This window comes from Engystomops pustulosus, chromosome 6 (assembly GCF_040894005.1).
Source record: "Engystomops pustulosus chromosome 6, aEngPut4.maternal, whole genome shotgun sequence".
NCBI classification, from domain to species: domain Eukaryota; kingdom Metazoa; phylum Chordata; class Amphibia; order Anura; family Leptodactylidae; genus Engystomops; species Engystomops pustulosus.
In genome coordinates this window covers 93779076-93801212 of record NC_092416.1, presented here as the reverse complement: position 1 = coordinate 93801212, position 22137 = coordinate 93779076, and the positions used below count along the sequence as shown (strand labels likewise).

General features: G+C 39.3%; 1 protein-coding gene across 2 annotated transcripts in view; it reads left to right on the top strand.

Moving 5' to 3' along the window:
• CBLC (Cbl proto-oncogene C) overlaps positions 1-22137 on the top strand; it is a 45325-nt gene that overhangs the window by 19124 nt on the left and 4064 nt on the right. For both annotated transcript variants that reach the window (XM_072110399.1, XM_072110400.1), the window contains exons 3-8: positions 355-511; positions 2867-2988; positions 10782-10919; positions 12934-13021; positions 16094-16225; positions 17804-17884. In XM_072110399.1, coding sequence (XP_071966500.1) covers positions 355-511; positions 2867-2988; positions 10782-10919; positions 12934-13021; positions 16094-16225; positions 17804-17884 — 718 coding nt within the window. The remainder of the gene's footprint in view (positions 1-354; positions 512-2866; positions 2989-10781; positions 10920-12933; positions 13022-16093; positions 16226-17803; positions 17885-22137) is intronic.

Sequence of the window (22137 nt, the reverse complement as noted above, 5' to 3'; positions counted from 1 at the left end):
GGAGAGGAAGGTGCAGGGGCATGCACATTTAGTGGCCCGGAGCGGCAGACATCTTGTCCCCATGCTCTGTGCTGCTAATTATAACTTTGTTTTCTAGGTGATCCCATCAAAAATAGGTTTGCAAAGGGATTGATTTCCTTTAAAAAAGACAACATACAGAGAAAAAGTCTACCATTGGCCAAATAACCATAAAACATCACAGTCAACCTGAAGGAATAGTCCTCAGAACAAGTCAAGGTATTTGCTTACAGGCATATACAGATCAGAGGTGGAAATCACTGCTTACAATATTTGTGTCTAAAAATTATTTGTTTTGTCACGATGTTTTACAATGCATGTAATTATATAATACAGGTGCCTTGTGAAATGGGAAGAGTTTAAGGAGGGGCTTCATTCTGTGCATCCCATTGGGAAAGGGCCACTGGAATCTGCTCTTCGTAGTACAATGGATCTCACGTGTAACAATTATATTTCAGTGTTTGAGTTTGACATCTTCTCACGTCTGTTTCAGGTAAACTTCAACAAAATGCTAATATTTTCTGCTTTTTGTTCTTGACTTTCTAGCCTATTAGAAACATACAGTTGCAATAAATAAACATTGACAGAAGTGGTTACAGGATCTTTTAAAAACTTTAAAAATAATGATTTTGCTTTAATTCCAGAACAGCACTGCCATTGTCTATTGAATGTATTTTGTATCATGACCATCCCCATTAAAATGAATTCAGCTCATTGGACAGGGTGGTTCTGTTTCGGGGAGAAAAATACAGTGTCATTATAAACCTCTGTATATAGTAGCAATTGCAATGTTTTTAATTTATTTTGTCTTTATTTGGCAGTTGTCCCCAACCTTTGTGTATCCTACTGCACAAAAAATGCTTTCTAGGGTCTAGGTCGGGTGACCCATCTTACTATGGTTCCTGGGAAAAAATTGTATCCCAACCCATATAAGGTGCATCCCGCAGCCCCTGGTCTAAAATGCTCCTTTCCTGCAGCTGCACCCAATTGTGTTCTTTTTGTCTTTGGCCTTTTCATTTTGAGGAATTAAAATTATTGGAAAGTGAAACCTTATGGGTCCCCTAAGCCTCTTGGGCTCGGTTGTGACCCACACCCTCTGAACCCCTTATTCCTCTGTTGATAGGCCTTTTATGCACCTTATGTGTGTTCATGTCTTTTTTCTTGTGTTACATGTTTAGTTCTTTCTATCCTGCCATGTGCGACTTTCGTTTTTTGTTTTTATTTAGACTTTTTGATTTAAATGTCTCAATTCCACATGGACACAAGCCATGTGAGGGGCGGTTATGTACAGGAGTGGACACTACTGTAAATTTTGGACATAAGCATGTTATGCAGTGGCCTGCATTTTTAAGTACTCTAACCACACCCCAGGGATATGACGAACTATGAGGTTGTGGTAACACATGGGGTTTGCAATCTATTTTTAAACACATTCCAGAAACATATGTGTTTTATATGTTACCATGCTGTGTTAACATTTTCAAAACTGCTTGAAATTCCAGCAATGAAGAAAAACTCTTTCTAACCAGCCAAGTGCATGGTAAAATATAAAACGAATGCGTTTATGCAATGTATTTAAAAAACGCATCACAAATACAGCTTGTGACCGCACCCTTAAATTTACTAAACCTGGAAATTGCAACCTACATAAGCACATGTAATTGGGTCTCAAAACAAATGATTGAAAGCAAGCTGAAATCAGAAGTAACCAAAATATTTCAACTGTAAATGCAACAATTTATAAATTAAAAAAGGAGTAGCTTTAACTTTTATTGCCCAGTTGGTTTATGTGCAAAATTTTAAACATTCAAAGTATCCAAACGAATTACAACTTACAATTAAAACAGAGTCCATGGAGAAAAAAAACATATCATATTCTGCCTTATGCAGTATAATGCATGGCAAATGGCTATGCAGCTATACTTCAATAGTAGACACAATCCTTCCTCTGCACCTGCCATGGACCAGGTGCAGATTTTTGTCAGAAAAGTCATGAAAATAAAGGAAAAAAATGATACATAAGTCAAATGTCTCACAGAACATCTGCTAAATAAAGATACAAAGTGCAGACTGGAGAGACAACAGCAAAAGGAACAGTGAAATGTTGTAAAACAATGTAAAGTCTCAAAAATAAAAAACTGCAGAAATAAAGAGTTGAGTATAAGCCTAGGGTGAAAAATGCTGCCAATACTTTTTAATAAAATGTCCATCCGCCTGTTATCAATATCAACTGTTCTGCAGTTGGCCAAATAATAAAGAAATGTTCAGCAGCAGCCTCCCCTCACTAATGAAATGTCCAACAGTTCTCCCCTCATTAATGAATTGTCCACAGCAGAGCCCCCTACTAATAAAATGTCCAGTAGCAGCCTCCTTTCAGTAATAAAATGTCTAGCCGCAGCCTCCCCTCACTAATGAAATGCCCAGCATCCTCCCCTCATCAATGAATTGTCCAGCAGTCTCCCATCACTAATGAAATGTCCACAGCAGAGTCTCCCCCTCACTAATGATATGTCCAGCAAAAGTCTCCTTTCACTAATAAAATTTCTAGCAACAGCTTCCCCTCACTAATGAAATATCCATTAATTAAATATCCACAGCAGAGACCCTGCCCCTTAAAGGATTATTTTCTTTAAAATAATATACTCTATACTTACTGCTTCTGTTCCCCTCATCTCCACTTCTATGCTTTTTCCTGGTATAATAGGCAGAGGCACATTTACGTGCACACACACTATGAAGTCACATGCCACTGTTATACGGTATACTTTTAGTTTTGTGGATTTTTAAAATCTATCATTTATCTCTGCAAAGCTTTTTAACTTTGTTTCATTTATCTTTTTCTCCCTAGCCATGGGAAAGCTTACTTCAGAACTGGATGATGCTGGCTGTCACCCACCCAGGATACATGGCGTTTTTAACCTATGATGAAGTGAAAGACCTACTACAGGGCCACATCCATAGGCCTGGCAGGTGATGCATACTTGACTCCTAAGAAAATTTGCCTTTTTTATTTTCAAAAAATGTTAGAACTTCTAAGACTACTGTTTTGGAATATACACATAGAGGGCATTCATTATTTGTGTCACATGGTCCTTTTTTTGGTGCACAATTGTGTGATTTGTTAAACTAGAATTTTAGATTGCAGTGTAAAGGTTTAATAAATTGTTGATGACGGAAAGTTGTGGTGCCGACATATCATAAAAATGCCACACAAGATAAAAAACTGACAACAATAATAAATGCCCCCAATAATACTGAAAGCTGATGGTTGTCTTGAATAAGCATGTACTACATAGTTCTTCCTGTAACTCCTGATTTTCACGCAACATTTCGTAGATATTTTTACCCAGGGGTGTAACAATGACGGTGGCAGGCGGTGTGACCTCGACTGGGCCCCAAGGAATATAGGGGCCAGTGACTTTGACTGTTCAATGTAAGAACATCTTCCCTGTGCACTGTCTGCTTGGAGGAAGACAGTTCAGGATGCGGCACAGGCTTTTATACTGAACTGTTATAGTTACAGCTCCCAATCAACCCGAGTGCTATTGACTGCAGGTTCAGCATTAGGGGGGCAGGGATTGGGCAATTACCCAGGCCCCACTCATTTTAACACAAAACTGCCATTGGCAGAATAAGTTCGGACAAAGATTAAGTCATAAAAGTCACTTTTATTGTTCATAGATCATAAAATGAAAGTAGCATTGCAACTGGGTGCTCCATGGAAGAGTGTTTAAAAACACAGTATGACACAGCTTTCTAGGTCTGAAATAGCTGGGTTATTAGTGATATTGTCAGAACTAAATACACAGAATAGCAAGAAACGCAATGGCAAGAGCACTAGGGAACACAGGAGACTGAATAACCAGCGTCCAATGAAGGGCTGGGCAGAATATAAGGCAGTAATGGACACTACCTCCAGCACTGACTGGCTCAGCCGTCCATCACTCAAACCGCAGCTGCAGGCAAAACGAGTTCAAAGACACAACCAGCTTTCCCAGGATCAGAAATGGAGCTGTCAATCACAGGCAGCTTTGGGTGGGGTTTTCTGGTAAGAAACCTGAAACCAGATCCCATCAGAACAATTTGCGAGTTTTGACAGATATACTAAACTAGTGTCAGTAGGTCCAGCTCTAGATAGTATATATAGTGTGGCTACAGGACAACAGACTACCACAGTAAGTGAAAGCCTTTATTGTCATGCTGGGCAAAAGGGCTAAGAGTGCTACATAAGATCACCAATATCAACAGTGTTACTATTGTCATAACTCATATGTCAGACATACACTCACCAGCCACTTTATTAGGTACACCATGCTAGTAACGGGTTGGACCCCCTTTTGCCTTCAGAACTGCCTCAATTCTTCGTGGCATAGATTCAACAAGGTTCTGGAAGCATTCCTCAGAGATTTTGGTCCATATTGACATGATGGCATCACACAGTTGCCGCAGATTTGTCGGCTGCACATCCATGATGCGAATCTCCTGTTCCACCACACCCCAAAGATGCTCTATTGGATTGAGATCTGGTGACTGTAGAGGCCATTTGAGTACAGTGAACTCATTGTCATGTTCAAGAAACCAGTCTGAGATGATTCCAGCTTTATGACAGGGCGCATTATCCTGCTGAAAGTAGCCATCAGATGTTGGGTACACTGTGGTCATAAAAGGATGGACATGGTCAGCAACAATACTCAGGTAGGCTGTGGCGTTGCAACGATGCTCAATTGGTACCAAGGGGCCCAAAGTGTGCCAAGAAAATATTCCCCACACCATGACACCACCACCACCAGCCTGAACCGTTGATACAAGGCAGGATGGATCAATGCTTTCATGTTGTTGATGCCAAATTCTGACCCTACCATCCGAATGTCGCAGCAGAAATTGAGACTCATCAGACCAGGCAACGTTTTTCCAATCTTCTACTGTCCAATTTCGATGAGCTTGTGTAAATTGTAGCCTCAGTTTCCTGTTCTTAGCTGAAAGGAGTGGCACCCGGTGTGGTCTTCTGCTGCTGTAGCCCATCTGCCTCAAATTTCGACGTACTGTGCGTTCAGAGATGCTCTTCTGCCTACCTTGGTTGTAACGGGTGGCAATTTGAGTCACTGTTGCCTTTCTATCAGCTCGAACCAGTCTGCCCATTCTCCTCTGACCTCTGGCATCAACAAGGCATTTCCGCCCACAGAACTGTCGCTCACTGGATGTTTTTACTTTTTTGGACCATTCTCTGTAAACCCTAGAGATGGTTGTGCGTGAAAATCCCAGTAGATCAGCAGTTTCTGAAATACTCAGACCAGCCCTTCTGGCACAAACAACCATGCCACGTTCAAAGGCACTCAAATCACCTTACTTCCCCATACTGATGTTCAGTTTGAACTGCAGGAGATTGTCTTGACCATGTCTACATGCCTAAATGCACTGAGTTGCCGCCATGTGATTGGCTGATTAGAAATTAAGTGTTAACGAGCAGTTGGACAGGTGTACCTTATAAAGTGGCCGGTGAGTGTATATGCATAAAGCACACTCCTAATTCACCACACTAAACTATCCCTGGAATTTCTCGATACTGGATAAATGCTATCAGACTGGGAGCCATAGACACACTGCTGATTAAAAGATTTCTAACATTAGCCCGCCATTTTTTGTGATAAAAGCTGTACCTCAGGTAACTCATCTTTGAAAGCCAGCAGGCCAATGGTCTCTTCGCATGTGTACTGTGGAGCTGTGTGCTACATAGAAACATATCCCCCATTGAGCTGCTCCTGAAAACTTCCCAGGCTGCTAATCTTCCTCATTTCAGGATAAGGAGGCCTGCAGTAACTTTGAGTCTCCTTGTACTGCTTACTGACAACAGAAAAATATAAATTCCACTGCACTTCTTTCCTGCAGCTTCACGCTAGCCAAATGTGACATATATATAAAATACACTCACTGGCTACTCTGCATGGAATATTAAATACCCTCACTAGGAAGTACAAATTGTTATGCAGAAAACAGGACCTCTATTATTTTAGTTCCATAAAAACTTGGATTTTTAAAAGTGGGGAGTGACAAATGGAAACACAAAAATGAAAAAAAGCTGTGACCTTAAGGGGTTCATTTCAGCTGGTGGAGGAGCAAAATGGAGCAGGATGGTTTAATCCCCCATTCACAAGGCTGTAATTGTGGTCTTGATCTGGCCGAACAAATTGCAGCCAGATCACAGCCAAAAAAAAAGTCTATGGCACCCGGTTACAGTGTGATGAGGATTTCAATGGAGAGGGAAGGGGAGAGGACCACTCACTCCCCCTCCTTTCTCCCTGGAGCCATGTGCATAAGGTCTAAGGTGTTCGCGGTTAGTGGCAAGGATGTATCAAGACCAGATTATATAGTCATATATTGCTACAATTGACTCCAATAGGAAGCTTTAAGGTACTGGAATCAATTGTAGAAAACTGGTGTGAACGTTCATGATTCCAACAGAAATTGATGAAGAGCTCCGTTAGTAATTTTGCATTGGGGCCCTGTGCAATCTGTTTGCCACTGATTTTACCATTTTGGCTAATTTTGTTTAAAAAGGAGTTTCTGAAACCATCTTTTAGGTTAAGACATATTTTCTGCTGGATGCATGTTATGCTAGTTCACATTAATTATGCTTCCTGTAAACCATAGCTGTTGTAAATGGTTTAAACAACCTGGGGCCCTGTTTTCTCCGCTAAACTTCATACCACTGAAGATAACTATATTGCTTTTCTAGACTACACATATGCAAAAGGGACCTCCTTCCACTTCATGTTTCATTACAAAGAAACAATCGCATCTTACTGCTCATTATTTTAATTAGGGGGTTTATTTTAGTAAACAGCCAGCCAGTAGATGCTATGTGTTGCCCTGGTTGAAATCACTGTGGCTTAAAAAAAATGTGTTTTTGCACGCTTACCTTCTGTTCATTATAGATTATATAAAGGGACTATGCCTGGATGCACAATCTCCTTAAAACAGTCCATTGATCATCAGATTAAATACATATAAAATTTAAAGGATAGTAAACCCCAACTAGCCACACTCCCAGTCTTTAAACTACGGAGGCCATATGCCAGTTACTTTTCCAGCATTTAAAGTGTTAACACACAAAATGTATACTGGCTTGGGGAAGTTGAGCCAACCTGTCCCAAACTGCTAATAAAGTTTGAAGTCGGGAACCCAAAAAAGATTGATATCAGGCCTTGTGGAGCCTGTCAACAAACAGAGGCCAGTAGTGATGGGCAGTGTCGCAGGAGAATGGGAGCATCAGAGGAGGTGAGTGTAAAGTGCTTATTGTTTTTTAGCCCCCATCCCCCAGCCATATATTCATTTGTTTTAAGATCCTTGACAACCAACATTTTTAAGAAATGGCAGCTCATATTCACATACAACTCTCTAATACAGAAGATTATTTTGCTTAAAAAGAAAATAAAGCAGTTACCCCTATTTCCTTGTGCTGACATGTCATAATGACGGTAACCTGTTGTCCCTGTCTGACACAATCTCTGTACAATAAATCCATTGCCAAGATGCAAAGCTCACTATGTTATTCTCAGACCCGTAGACTTTACACCACTGTATCAGGCATTTTCTGTTTAATATTTTACTTTCCTTTTCTACACAGTATATGGACAATGGTGGACAGTGCTATCATTTTTACCATAATTTACATTTTTTGGAGAATAAAATGTAGGACTGCTGTTTTATACTATTGAAATTCGATGATGTCATTCTCTACTCACAGTGCCCCTATATCAGTCACAAGAGCCCACATTTATCAAAAACAGTGGAAACCTGTGTAGTGTGCAGATTCAGGAATTGTGGCACCCTTGCACTCCTTATCACCGACACTAGTTTTCAGCTCAATGACCAGACTCGATTTTTCAAATCTGACATGTCTCACGATAATTGGTTATAATTTCGGAACGCTTTAACATATCCTGGTGATTTTGAGAATGTTTTCTCGTGATATATTGTACTTTATGTTAGTTATAAAATTTAAGTGATAAGTTTTGCTATTTGTTCTGAAAAAAAGTGAAAATTTGCAAAAGTTTGTAAAAATTCTTCATTTTCCAAGTTTGAAATGTTCTGCTTTCCAGACAGGAAGTAAAACTACCCAAAAAGCTTTATAATTAACATTTACGGAATGTATGCTATATGTTGAGATGATATTTTATGCGTCCTCTCATTTTTCTAGGATGTTATGAGGTGCAGAACTCTAGGTGCGATTTTTCTCATTTTCATAAAAATTGCCAAAACTCACATTTTGAGGGACAACTCAGCTTTCAAGTGACTTTGAAAGGCCTAAATAATAGTAAAACCACATAAATTACCCCACTATAGAAACTTCACCCCTCAATGTATGTAAAACAACTTCTATTAAGTCCATTAACCCTTTAAGTGTTTCACATGGGTTAAAACAATATGGACCTGCGATTTAGAAACTATGGAATTTTTTGGGAAAATACATTCATTTAGGCCAAACTGACAGTTTCAGAATAAATTAAATGATGAAACACACTGCAACGTTTGATGCCCTATTCCTCCAGAGTGTACTGATACCACATATGTGGTGGTGTATTGTCACATTGTACAACCTATACATTTTTATTTTTTTTGGTAATGCAAACATATGAGGTCTTATTATTTACGGGATGAGATACAATGTATAGATAATTCATTTTGAGAGCCTATAGCTTATTCATGAGATTTTATTAACTATTTCAAGGGGAAACAAATAAAATCATCAATTTTTATTTTGGATTTTTAGCATTCCCCCCCCCCCCGCTTACCGTAACATAAAAATAATATTTTATCTTTATTCTCTGGTTCACTACGATTGCGGTGATACCTCATTTATATAGTTTTTCTTATCTTTGCTCAATTTTCCTGAGCAAAACCAATATTGGAGAATATTGCATTGTTTTTACTATTGACAAATTTTTAGGGCCATAACTTCTGTATTTCTCTGTTGTCAGACCTCGTTGAGGGCTTATTTTTTGCGAAAAGAGTTGTTCTTTTCAGTCGTATCATATTAGGGAACGTAACTTTTTTTGATCGCTTTTTAAAACATTTTTTGTGATGGTGTTTGATGAAAAATTGTATATTACGGGAAGTTTTTCGAGGTTTTTTTTTACGTCCTTCACCGAGTGGGTTCAAGATTGATTTCGATTTATTGTACAGATTGATACGGACGCGGTGATACCAAATATGTACGTGTTTTTGTGTTTTATATACTTTATTTGCATTTCATGTGTAACTGGGGAGATTATGGAACTTTTATTTATTTATTTAATTATATAATAAAATGATTTCATCTTTTTTTTTACATTTTCTACTTCTTGGCTTGAACAAGCGATTGTCCGATCACTTATTCAAGCCTTTACACTGCAATACACTTGCGCATGCTCAGTTACCGTATATACTTGAATATAAGCCGACCCGAGTATAAGCCGAGGTACCTAGTTTTACCACCAAAAACTGGAAAAACCCTTTGACTTGAGTATAAGCCGAGGGTGGGAAATACATTGGTCACAGCCTCCCAGTATATAGCCTGCCAGCCCCCTTCAGTATATATCCTGCCAGCCTCTTTGTCTATGTAGCCTTCCAGCCCCTTTGTCTATGTAGCCTGCCAGCCCCTTTGTCTATGTAGCCTGCCAGCCCCTTTGTCTATGCCGCCCGCCAGCCCCTTTGTCTATGCCGCCCGCCCGCCCCTTTGTCTATGTAGCCTGCCAGCCCCCTGTTGCCGGTAAAAAAAAAAAATAAACTTACTACTCACCATTCCGACGGCCCGGACCGCTCCTCTCCATCTTCATCTTTATGCCGCAGCTCCGCCGCAGCTCCGTGGCCGCGCCTCTTCAGTCTTTATGCCGGCTCGGGGCTGCGACAGCTCCGTGCGCACGGCCCGCCCGGCGCCCTCTGTGACGTCAACAGCGGCTGACATCACAGTTGAGTGCCGGAGCTGTCGCGGCCCCGAGCCGGCATGAAGACAGAAGAGGCGCGGCCACGGAGCTACCACGGACCTGCAGCATGAAGATGAAGAGGAGCTGTCCGGGCCGTCGGAATGGTGAGTAGTAAGTTTATTATTTTGTATACCCGAGTATAAGCCGAGTGTTGAATTTTTAGCACAAAAGCTTATACTCGAGTATATACAGTACTTACAACCGGGTCCTGCCAGGAAGGCAGAACCCGGCGGGTAGAGGAGCCGGAAGGCCCGGGTCACTCGTCGGAACCCGGGGCTGCGGCAGGAGGGATCAGATCGCCCGGTAAGCACGGGACACACGGGACACGCTTACACGCCACGGTCATGCGTGTAAGGGGTTAAACACCCGGGATCTGAGTTTTTCCTATCCCGGGTGTTAGTGCCAGGTCTGGGCTGTAAGATCACACCCCGACGCCGGCACCCGCGAGACCCGTTGTACCCTTAATGACCGCCGAAAAAAGCCGATAGGGCGGTCATTAAGGGGTTAACATGGGGCATGAGCAGAAATTTGTGTTGCATCGGGTATAGTGCAGCCATGACACATTTCGAGTCTTGTGCTACACATATGTGCCACTGACACTTCTTAAATACCTGTGCAAGGGCCTATGTAAATGTGCCCCAATGTCTTTATGTGTCTGTATCTCCATATAAGTGTCTACAAATCTATTCTACTTTCCCTAAATTACATTTCTGTTGTAAGGCCAGTCTTATGTAAGACCAGTGAAATATTCCATGATTACGGTATTTTTATTGAGTCTATTATTTTCTCATCTTATTGCAGCTATATCTTTCGATTGAGCTGTACACATCTTGGACAATGGGCAATTGGCTATGTGACATCGGGAGGCAACATCCTACAGACCATCCCACAAAACAAATCTTTATACGAAGCTCTGAAGGAAGGCGAGAGAGAAGGCCTGTAAGTGAGGTGAAGGGTTCTGGGCTTTCCTATATGTAATGGGGAATGTCTTTAGAGTAGAACCTTGGTTAATAGGGCTTTACAGCATAAGAAACATATGGCTTTTCCTCCAGAAAAGATGTCATAGCTGTACATAGTTTTTATCAGCGATGCAAAAATATGGAAAGACCAGCGCTTCAGGAAACAGTAGTGGTATATGGATAAAAAAATTTTTTTCCTTTATTCATTCCTCTTTAAAATCATGTCACGGCAGTGTGCACATACAAGGATACACGGGGTAAATTGGATTTACCCCGTGTATCCTTGTATGTGCACACTGCCGTGACATGATTTTAAAGAGGAACGAATAAAGGAAAAAAAATTTTTTATCCATATACCACTACTGTTTCCTGAAGCGCTGGTCTTTCCATATTTTTGCATCGCTGCCTTGTGTCTATGGGGATCCTCTTGTACCCGTGCGCTGGTCACAGATCATAGGATTGGTGAGCTGGATTTATTTCATTTTTTCTAATAGTTTTTATCAGGTATTGTAAATCAGCTCTCTTGAACTCTAAGAGACTATGGTGCAATACAGCCTATAGACAGACAAAGTCAGACAAATCAAATTTAGATTTCTAATACTTTACAGTTCCTTTATGATGATTAACCCCTTCATGACTAGCCTACAGCTATATATGTCCTATATGCCCATGCCCCATGCAGATAGCATGTATATGTGTCACACTTTAAATCATCATTTCTTCAGGACTATTGCACTGAGAAACACAATTCTTGTGTCCTATTAAAGAGGAGAATCTTCCAATTCATGTATTACCCTTGTGTTTCTGTGTGAAACGGAAATGGAGGTCTAAACTGTTAAATTTACAGTAAAAAATTAAATTTTTAGATATAGATCTTAATTCCCTACTGTAACTGTATGGGTATATCTGGTCCTGTTTCTCCTAGAAGCACAATGGTATATTAAAGACATTGATATTATATTAAAGGGTAGTTTCTCCTTATTAATAGAACATTGAAAATTGTGTTACTAGGTGCCATAGTTCTCAAGATATGACCATGTGAAGTGAGTCCCCCTGTTACTGCTCTGCTGTCGCTACGCCCTGTGCCACTGTCGATCCCGGCCTGGGCTGCTACAGCTGTTGTTACGTCCCTGCTTCTGTCTCTGAACTTGCTACAGGCCTTTTAATAAGTCTGTTGATTTGTCCTTGTGGAGAAGACACAGGACAGGATGGCTGCTGGTCACATGTGAATCATAAAATCAAACTATTTAAGCTATTGAATTTTGTTGTAATCATTTATTTATAGCCTGCTATTTTGTATAAGACATTCATATTCCTGGAATACCCCCTTGATATTGTGTGAGGAGTAATTTTGATCTCCTTTGCTCTCCCAGCACAAAACAGCTCAGCGAGTAGATGGTGGTAATGTAGAGGTTATCAGAGCTGTAGAGATTAATTTGTGAGTGCCAATTTCTGTTGTACTTTGCCTTCCCAGCATATAACCGGTCACTGAGTACAGGAGTTCCCTATGAATGCTCAGTTCTCTTTCAATGATAAAAAAATAAAGTTTTTGTAAAAGGTAACTTAAGAAATCCTGTCACTGCAGAAATCCCATCAAAACCCCTTTGTGTTAGGGATTAGAGGCTGTAAAAAATGACTTTTGGAGGAATGCAGGGAAGCTTAGATATATATACACTTACTGAAACTAATGAACAAGTTACTCATTGGGGTTTTGGTGGGATATCCTAGATGACAAGTTCCCTTTAGCTAAGGTAGCATTGAGGCAAAGTTTTCCTTCTTACCTGGAAAATCGGTTTATATATTAATGGGATATTATACACAGACACACAGGATCTCCTGGCCCACAGTGCCAGATCAGTGCAGTGGGACCATCTGTCCCATTTACAATAAATTGTCTTCTTATGGAAGGGATTTTTTTGGTCCTTTAGTATAGCAGCTGCTGTCTGTAACTATGACTCTGAGTGGATTTAAATATTAATGTGATGTCATAACAGGTATCTCTATCCGAACGGTTTAAGTACTAACCCGGATTTATCACAACTCACCAACCCAACTCCAAACACAGTGATTCAAGTGACACAGGTAAGCAATGTGTGTTCTCAAAATAGCAGTACTGCAATCTACAAAAAACAATAATAATAATTTAGGGCAAGGACATCAAGAACATTGGTGAAGGAAACAACATTAAAATTAGAGATTATAAATATATATTGTACATATAATTAACTTCATTAAAATAAACTCCCTAAAGTGACTTGAACTATGTTTTATTGTAAAATGACCTCACAGGGGGCAGCAATTGAATCCAATATGGTTGTGCGCATGCACAGGACTTAAATTCCTCCAGCAGCTTTGCTCGAGGCCTTTGCATGGTTAACACCTGTGATCAGTGCCAGCATTTTGCAGCAAACACTTATCTAGCATGCTTGTGAGCCTGCTCTATCCTCCCGCTCTCCATGCACGCCATACTGTTATGCTGCACGTCGGTAAGGAGTTAAAATGATGCTAATGAACTTGAGGGGCTATCCTAGTGCCTCTGTGATCTGGATTTACAAACTGTTACACGGTCTCTACCCCCCCCCTGCTTCCTCAGTTTGTGTAGTTACAACTTCTTGTTCACTGCACAAGTGCTGAGGGAGCAGGGGAAGGGAGAGACAGTATTACAGTCTGTAAAACCATATCACAGAGAATCTAGGGTAGCCCCTCAAGCTCATTAGCATAATTTAAAAAGTTGATTAAAAAAGCAAGAAAGCAAACAATGCAGTTTTATGACTTGCAATTTCTTTTAAACGATGCAGTCACCCCATTCCCATCCTCACATATAAATTTTATTTAAATATAAAAGTCGCAGACACAGAAGGGCTCACAGAAGGGCCAAAGCAACAAAATCTGATGAGCAGCAGAGCTAATGATAAATGGATCCTAATACACCTAGCAAAGTACACTTATGGGGAGTTTCAACAAATAAATGTTATTGCTTGTATAATAAAATGTTACAAATAATACAAATAATTTCACAATTACAATAAAATTTCTGAAGGTTTTCTAATGGAAGCTTTAGTGTTTACTTTCTGTGGATAATAATCTGTCCCTGGTCATGTGAAGTCAGGTGAGCTATAGAATGGTGCCCGACTCCACCTCATGCAGTACAAATATACCAGTTTTATTTTTTAGTAGGTGGTTACTGCATGGTTAATGCATGGTGTCTTACACGATTAACTCACATATGTAAATTAGGCCTCTGGCACTACCACTACGTCATCAGCCATCTGTCAATGCCTTCCAATTGTTCATTATTCACGCCGTCTTTCTACCCGCTCTCCTTTAAGTGTCGAGAGCAGTGATGTCACGGCTCTTGGCACCTGAAGGAGGGTGGGTATAAAGACAGCAGCGTGAATAATTAACAATCAGAAAGCATCGATAGAGGCTTATAATAATTCTATATATAGCGCACACAGATTACGCTGCACTTCACAAAGCATGACAAATTGGCCCCTGTCCCCATGGGGTTCACAATCTAAACAACCTACCAGTATGTTTTTGTAGTGTGGGAGGAAATCGGAGTACCCGGAGGAAACCCACACAACCACGGAGAGAACACACAAACTCTTTGCAGATGTTGACCTGGGCGGGACTAGAACCCAGGACTCCAGTGCTGCAAGGCAGAAGGCAGAAGGCAGAAGTACTACCCACTCAGCCACTGTGCTGCCCATATGACTGGCTTATGATGTAGGGGTAGCACTGGAGGGCTAATTTATATATGTGAGTTAATAGGTTTTTTTAGTTAAACTAAAGATCAACGTTTCTAACTGAAGTATCTGCTGGCAATAGCCTACAGGGTGGTGTGCTCTCATGATTTCCTTTAATACAGTTTTACATAACTATAATTATACAAATAGCAACAAATTTTCTGAAACTGAACAACTCTTTTTATTTTTGTTATTATCATTTGGTTACAGAGAACCATTTATTCCATTGTTTTCCACAGTTGATAAGTGGTTCACTTATATTACATTAAGATGAAAGCAAATAGTAGTACACTGACAGGCAATATTGTAATATTGTAATTGTAATATTTACAACTTTTGACTTTGAGGCTGCACATCTCACCGTCTCACAACAGCTTTGAACATAAGGCTACCATCACTTTATAGACAATCATTGTGGCTATCTTATAAATATTTTTTACCTGCAACTATTTAGCATGTGCACAGTTATCCAAATTCTTATAGTGTAAATGCATTGTTTGCGTTTTTCTCCCAAAAAATCTAAATGTAAATTTTTCATATTTTGGCTTTCAACATGGCCTGAATCCTCCTGGGCATGCTGTTAATTAGATTCAATTATGTCTCGACTGAAATCTTTTGTGTTCCCAATGTTAGTGCATACTGGTCACTTACTTGGGATGCAATAGATTTTCTTCAACTCTACCAACTACTCTTTAATTGAGCTTTAATTTGAGATTTAGTTGAGTTTAGTTCGGGGGACTAATCAAGTAACTTTACATAATTTACTTTACTGTGTTGGCATACCATCGTGCTCAAGTGTATGAAGAAAATCCTCTGGTAGGATACTCACATATGTATAGCTCAGCATTAAGAACAACATTGATGATGAAGTTTCTATTGCATTTGGATGTGAAACAATCCCATATTATCATGCTTTTCTCTACCAAACCTTACAATTCCTTCAATTTCTCCCTTTATCCCTTAACTCTTCAAGACCATTTGCACCCATTTGAATGGAGTCTACTGACTTTTGTCTTATCGCTCCAAATCTCCCCATTTACAATATCTACTTCAATAATGCTACTTATTATGTTATTGAAGTTGGGACAACTTTTGGCCCACATTTTTTTTGGCCCACTATTCTATTTGTTTTGTCACGAACCTGTCCAGCAACAGCGCATCAACAACCAGACTTGGTGCAAACTGTCCCTGCGGGATAAGGACCTTCCTTTGTCAGGCAAGAGGAAAGATAAGGACACATCTTATTGTCATATATCTTATCTCTTTTATTGTTGCATTGCTTGATGTTAGAAACAAAGGAACCCCCATTTCATGTACATAGGGCTTCTACTGTATGTGCTTGCTCAATCTACCTTTAAGTGAATTTTGTAAAAGTATATGTAATTTTTTTTTCATCTTCATGTAGGAACAATGGGAATTATATTCAGATATGGATTCCACATTTCAGTTGTGTAAAATCTGTGCTGACAATGAGAAAAACATTCGGTTACAGCCTTGTGGCCATTTGTTGTGTGACGCATGCCTAACTTCATGGCAGGTAATATGTGAGGGTACATTTATTCCTGCAGTATGACTGTTTGTCCAAGCAGCCATTCTTACATTTTAAACCTATAAATTGGTATGAATTAGTATATGGAAAAAAAGAGCTGCCTCTCCTTCTAAAATGTTCCACAAATCTGTTTTCGATGGTTGGATTTTTGGTTCTATCGCACTGGAAGAAACTTTAACAAGAATAGACCACTATTCAGAACATTCTTAGTGCGGTTTTTCTTCCTTCAATTCCACCGTTCACCACAGTAGACCTCTAGAAGAAATGTATATACAAAATAGTGTACAGTAGTATGTTCTTAAAATGAATATTTATTAGTAAAAATTATACTCACAAGAACAGTGTTAAAAATGCGCATATAAAATAGTAAATGGGACACTTCACATGCTCGCTCTACCCTGGGTTTCGTCAGCCCCGGAGGAAGAAGCAGAGGTTGAAGAAAACCAGGGTCGGGCGAGCATGTGAAGCTGGCGTCCCATTTAGAATTTTATATGCACATTTTTAGCACTGTTCTGTGAGTATAATTTTTACTAGTAAATGTTAATTTTAAGAACATCCTAGGCTTCTTATGCGATGGAATAGAGAATCACACCATCGAAAACAAATTTGTGGAACATTCTAGAAGGAGAGGTAGCTGACATATTTGGAGCTCCGGTTAGAGTATAAAACGTTTTTTATCTCTCTCCTTTTTTATGTGCTTATTTTGGGACTTTTGCTTCTGGATCGGTCCCATAACCATCTGCAGCTCCTTTTATGTGAAGTGTGCTACATACTACTTATAGGCTGTTGAATTAGTATATAGATCTTATCGCAATGTAGCAAATGTTTAATTAATCTAAAATATGGCAATGCATAAAACACAGTGGGAGTCTGTGATGCTGTTATTAGTTAAAGCACCTAAAAGCTGATTCACTCATTAATACATTAATTTGTCACCTCTGTAGACCATACTATATTTACACCCTTTTACTATAAGTGGCCACCTGACATAAATATTTGTATGGCAGGCAGTCCAGGTCCCTAAAGCCTGCAATAGATCATTTAATGTGCAGACAGAAGACAGACCTTTTGTTCTATATATGTACTGTGTATAGAATAAAGCACCAATATCATGTTAGGGTAAAACTAAATCTGCAGTTGTCATTATTGTTCAGATTATTTGATATTTTTACTTTTATATTTTTACTTTACATCTTTTGACCCCCAGCTTTTTTTATTTATTTCTCATTTCTGTTCTGCCTCCTGATCTGGGAATGCTAGAAAACACCAGCTCATTCAATTCTTTTACATACACATGGTGCTCAGGAAGGCAGGGATAGTAGCTCCCCCTGTCCTGAACCCCCAGATTTACTTGCTGACCTCCTCATCTGAAAACTTACATGAAGCCTGATGGTATCAGTAAATATGGAAAATATCTCAGAATGATCAGTTAAATACAATTGTTAGAATGTAATAGATAATTTTAACTAAAGGTGATTCTTTTTTTCTGTAGTAATGTTTCTGCAGGTCAGGCATGTTTATATAACCATTCATGACTGGTCTCTGATAAAAATTTGTTCTCTGTAGAAATCTGACAACACATGTCCATTCTGCCGCACCACAATTACAGGCAAAGAGGAGGTTCACATTGCTACAACTTCACAACAGGTGGGTATATGAGGACCTGTTATTTGTGATTTATGACTGGTCATCTGGGCATAACGCTTCTTTTTACCATTTTTATAGCACTGGCTATGGGTGGATGATTACTGTAAGCTAATAACACAACCTCTCAATTTACTGGGCATCTTTATGCCATGTTCAAAGGGAACCTGCCACCACAGATCTGCCCCATAACCTGTAAACAATACCTATTAGTGGAATGTAATAGTTGCAATGATACCTTTATGTATAGTGGGTACAGAAAGTATTTAGACTACTTTAAATTTTTCACTCTTTGTTTCATTGCAGTTCTTTTTTTGTTCATTCATGTATACTCTGCTCCTATTTTACTAATTTATTAAACAGGAAAACCTGAAATTTTACATGGTCATAAGTATATGACACTCATATTTAACTCACGTGCTGTCCATTTCCATCTGATACGCCTTGAGATGGTTCTACTCCTTCATTGGAGTCTTGCTGTGTTTAATTAAACTGGTTGGTCTTGATTATGAAATGCACACACCCGTCTATATAAGATCTCACAGCCTACAGTGCACGTCAAAGCACACGAGCATCATTGGGTCTAAGGAACTTCCCAAGGAGCTCAGAGACATAATTGTGGCAAGGCACAGAACTGACCAAGATTACAAAAGAATTTCTGCATCACTTAAGGTTCCTAAGAGTACATTGGCCTCCATAATCCTTAAATGGAAGAAGTTTGGGATGACAACATCTTCCTTTCCAGCCAAACTAAGCAATTGTGGGAGACAAAAAACTTAGTGAGAGAGGTAAATAAGAACCCCAAGATCACTGTGGCTGAGCTCCAGTTGGGAGATGAAAAAAAGTTCCAAAGTCAACTAACATTGCAGTCCCCCACCAGTCAGGACTTTATGGAAGAGTGTGCTGACAGAAACCTGCATACAGTTTGCAAAAAAACACATGCAAAAAAACAAAACACACATTAAGGACTATAATAAATAATATTTTCTTGTCTGATCAGAGGAAGATTGAACTTTTTCGTGTTAATTCAAAGCAGATACAGGAACAAATACAATCCTAACAGTGAAACAAGGTGGTGGCAGCATCATGCTATGCAGGGACAGAACAACTGGTTGCAATTGAAGGAAAGAAGAATGCTGCAAAGTTCAGAGATATAATAGATGAAAACCTCTTCCAGAGTGCTCTGGACCTCAAACTGGGTCGTAGGTCAACCTTCCAACTTCCAATAGTTTGAAATAATTTTTTACAGTACATATGCAGGATAACATTTGTGTCAAATACATGTTGTTTGGATTGTGTTTCCCGTACGTGCGGCTTTGCTGCCGAATTGACACTTATGTTTATATTTTGTGTCCTCTGCTGTTGACTTGAATAAATTAATGTTGTATAGAATGTACATATATGAACTATTTATTTTTGTGTACCATACAAACATACAGTATTGATTTGTATATTAAAATACGTACGGTGAATTTCCGCTATGCCAGTGCGCATGTTCCAATTATCCGTGTGCTAATACACCTGGTCATGCCTTTTTAAAGAGGTTAGTTTGCAATGAATAAGGACTAAAGACTATCAGTCCGAAACAAGTAGATGTGTATGGTCGTTATGCAAGATGTGACCTTGCGTTTCAATGCTATGAAATAATACTCATCTATTTGAAAGAAGATACGACAAGTTCTGGAATATCCTTCCTTCTCTTCAATGTGTGCAGAAGTGTGATATAGCTTTTTTTGTCTTATCAGCATTGTCAAACCACTGAAGAATGAGAGAGAGGCAATTTTGTGTGTAGTATTCTGGTTCTTTATGAGGAAATCTCTAATTCTAAAGTAGGAGTATATTTCCTATGTAGGAAGGTCAAACTTCTCTTTGAGAAGGGAGAAGGCTACAGGCTGTTCCTTAAGAACTAAGTCTTGAATGGATGTGAGGCCTTTCACACGCCACTCTCTAAGATTTAAGTCAGGCAATTGACTTTCTAAAAATTCAATAGCCAAATTTTCGAGTGGGTTCGGGACAGTCTCTTGCTTATAGCTTGTCAATATTTGCTTCCACGCCTAATCCGATGTTGAGAGTGCAGAGAAGCATGATGGAGAAGGGGATAGCTGCCACATTTGTGCAAAGAGCCTTTGTTTTAACAAAGTATTCTTGTTGATCATTCTTTCCAAGGAAACCCAGGCCTTGTCTGAGTTATCTCTCCACCAATGTATCAATTGGTCCACAATTGTTCCAATATAGTGATCTGAGAGATCAGGTATTCCCAGACCACCCTTCTCCCTTTGCCTAGTAAGAAGATTTAAAGGTACCCAGGGGTGTTTACCCTGCCAGATAAACTTGCGGAGTTGGGCATTAGCAGATGTGAAAAATGACTTGGGGATTTTGATTGGGAGAGTCCTAAAGAGATACAGGCAGTCCCCAGGTTACATACAAGATAGGGTCTGGAGGTTTGTTCTTAAGTTGAATTTGTATGTAAGTCGAAACTGTATATTTTATAATGGAAGTTCTAGACAATTTTTTTTCTTTTGCCCCAGTGACAATTGGAGTTTCAAAATTTTTGGTGTAATTGGACCAAGAATTATCAATAAAGCTTCATTACAGACATCTTACAGCTGATCATTGGAGTCTGGGATTATAGTAAAGCAGCCTGAGAGCTTCACCAGAGGTCACAGTGGGCAGAGGGGTCCGTCTGTAACTATGGGTTGTCTGTAAGTCGGGTGTCCTTAAGTAGGGGACCGCCTGTATAAGAATCTTGGTAGTATGCACATTTTATAGGCAGCAATCCTTCCATACTATGAGAAAATTGCTTTAGAAAAGGATTCAAGCTCCTTGTTTATATTAGAAAGTAATGGGAGGAAATTACATTCATACAGGTTCGAGGTAGGAGTGGTCAGTTGAACACCTAGATATGTAATTGAAGAAGGTTATCTCCAGGGGGAAGAGTTTTTTTTAAGGTGCAGCAATTGCTCTGAGGGAACTGCTATTGAAAGAGCTTTGGCAGAGTTCATTTTATAATAAGAAATGTCTCCATATTCCTGAACTATTGTGAAAATTAAAGCGAGGGAAGTTTGGGGTTTGGTGGTCACTAAAATAATATTGTCTGCAAACAGGGCCTATATTGATTCCTGCAATGGTAGGATTGGATAGTATGAGCTCTGCAAGGGATTCAATGGATAAAATAAATAAAAGGGGGGATAGGGGACACCCTTGTCTGGTGCCATTTGTCAATGCAAATTCCTCAGCCAGCAAGCCATTTGTGAAAACTCACGCTGTGGGGTTCGAATATAGGGATTTAACCCCTTAACGCTGAAGCTACTTTTCACCTTCCTGACACGGCCCATTTTTTCAAATCTGCCCTGTGTCACTATAAACAGAGCGCTTTAACATATCCAAGTGATTTTAAAATTGTTTTCTCGTGACACTTTGTACTTCATGTTAGTTGAAAAATTTTGGTGGTATGTTTTGCATTTATTTATGAGAAAATCAGATATTTAGTGAAAATTTGGAAAAATTCTTGATTTTCGAAATTCAAAACGCTCTACTTTTTCCATACATAGTCATAACCGCAAAAACGTAATAACTAACATTCACTAAATGTCTAATTTATGTGGACATGGTTTTTTATACATACTCTTATTTTTGTAGGATGTTATGGGCCTTTGAACGTTAGGTGCGATTTTTCACATTTTCATTAAAAAACGCAAAATCCTGCTATGGAGGGACCTGCTCAGGTTTCAAATCACTTTGAGAGGCCTAAATAAAAGTAAAACACCATAAATTACCCCATAATAGAAACTACACCCTTCAATGTACGTGAAACAACTTTTATGAAGTTTGTTAACCCTTTAATTGTTTTACAGGGGCTAAAACAAAATCGGATGCAATTTTTTGCAAATCGGAAGTACAATTTTTTTACAAATTAATGTGTTTTTCAAAATATTTACAAATTCTCAGTGGATAAAATACCAAAACGCTCCACAAAATTTGATACCCAATCTCTCCCGGATATAACAATACCCCATATGTGATGGTAACCTGCTGTATGGGCACAAGCCAGGGCATCGCAGGGGAGCTGCGCCATTCAGAGCAGATTATGCATTGTCACATTTTTTTGGCTATACAATCTTTATTTTTTGGGCAATTTGGACATATAAGGGCTTATTTTTTGCGACATGAGATGCACTTTACAAATACTTCATTTTAATGGGTCATTAGCTTATTGATGAGATTTTATTAACTCTTGAATGTATGGGTGAAAAGAA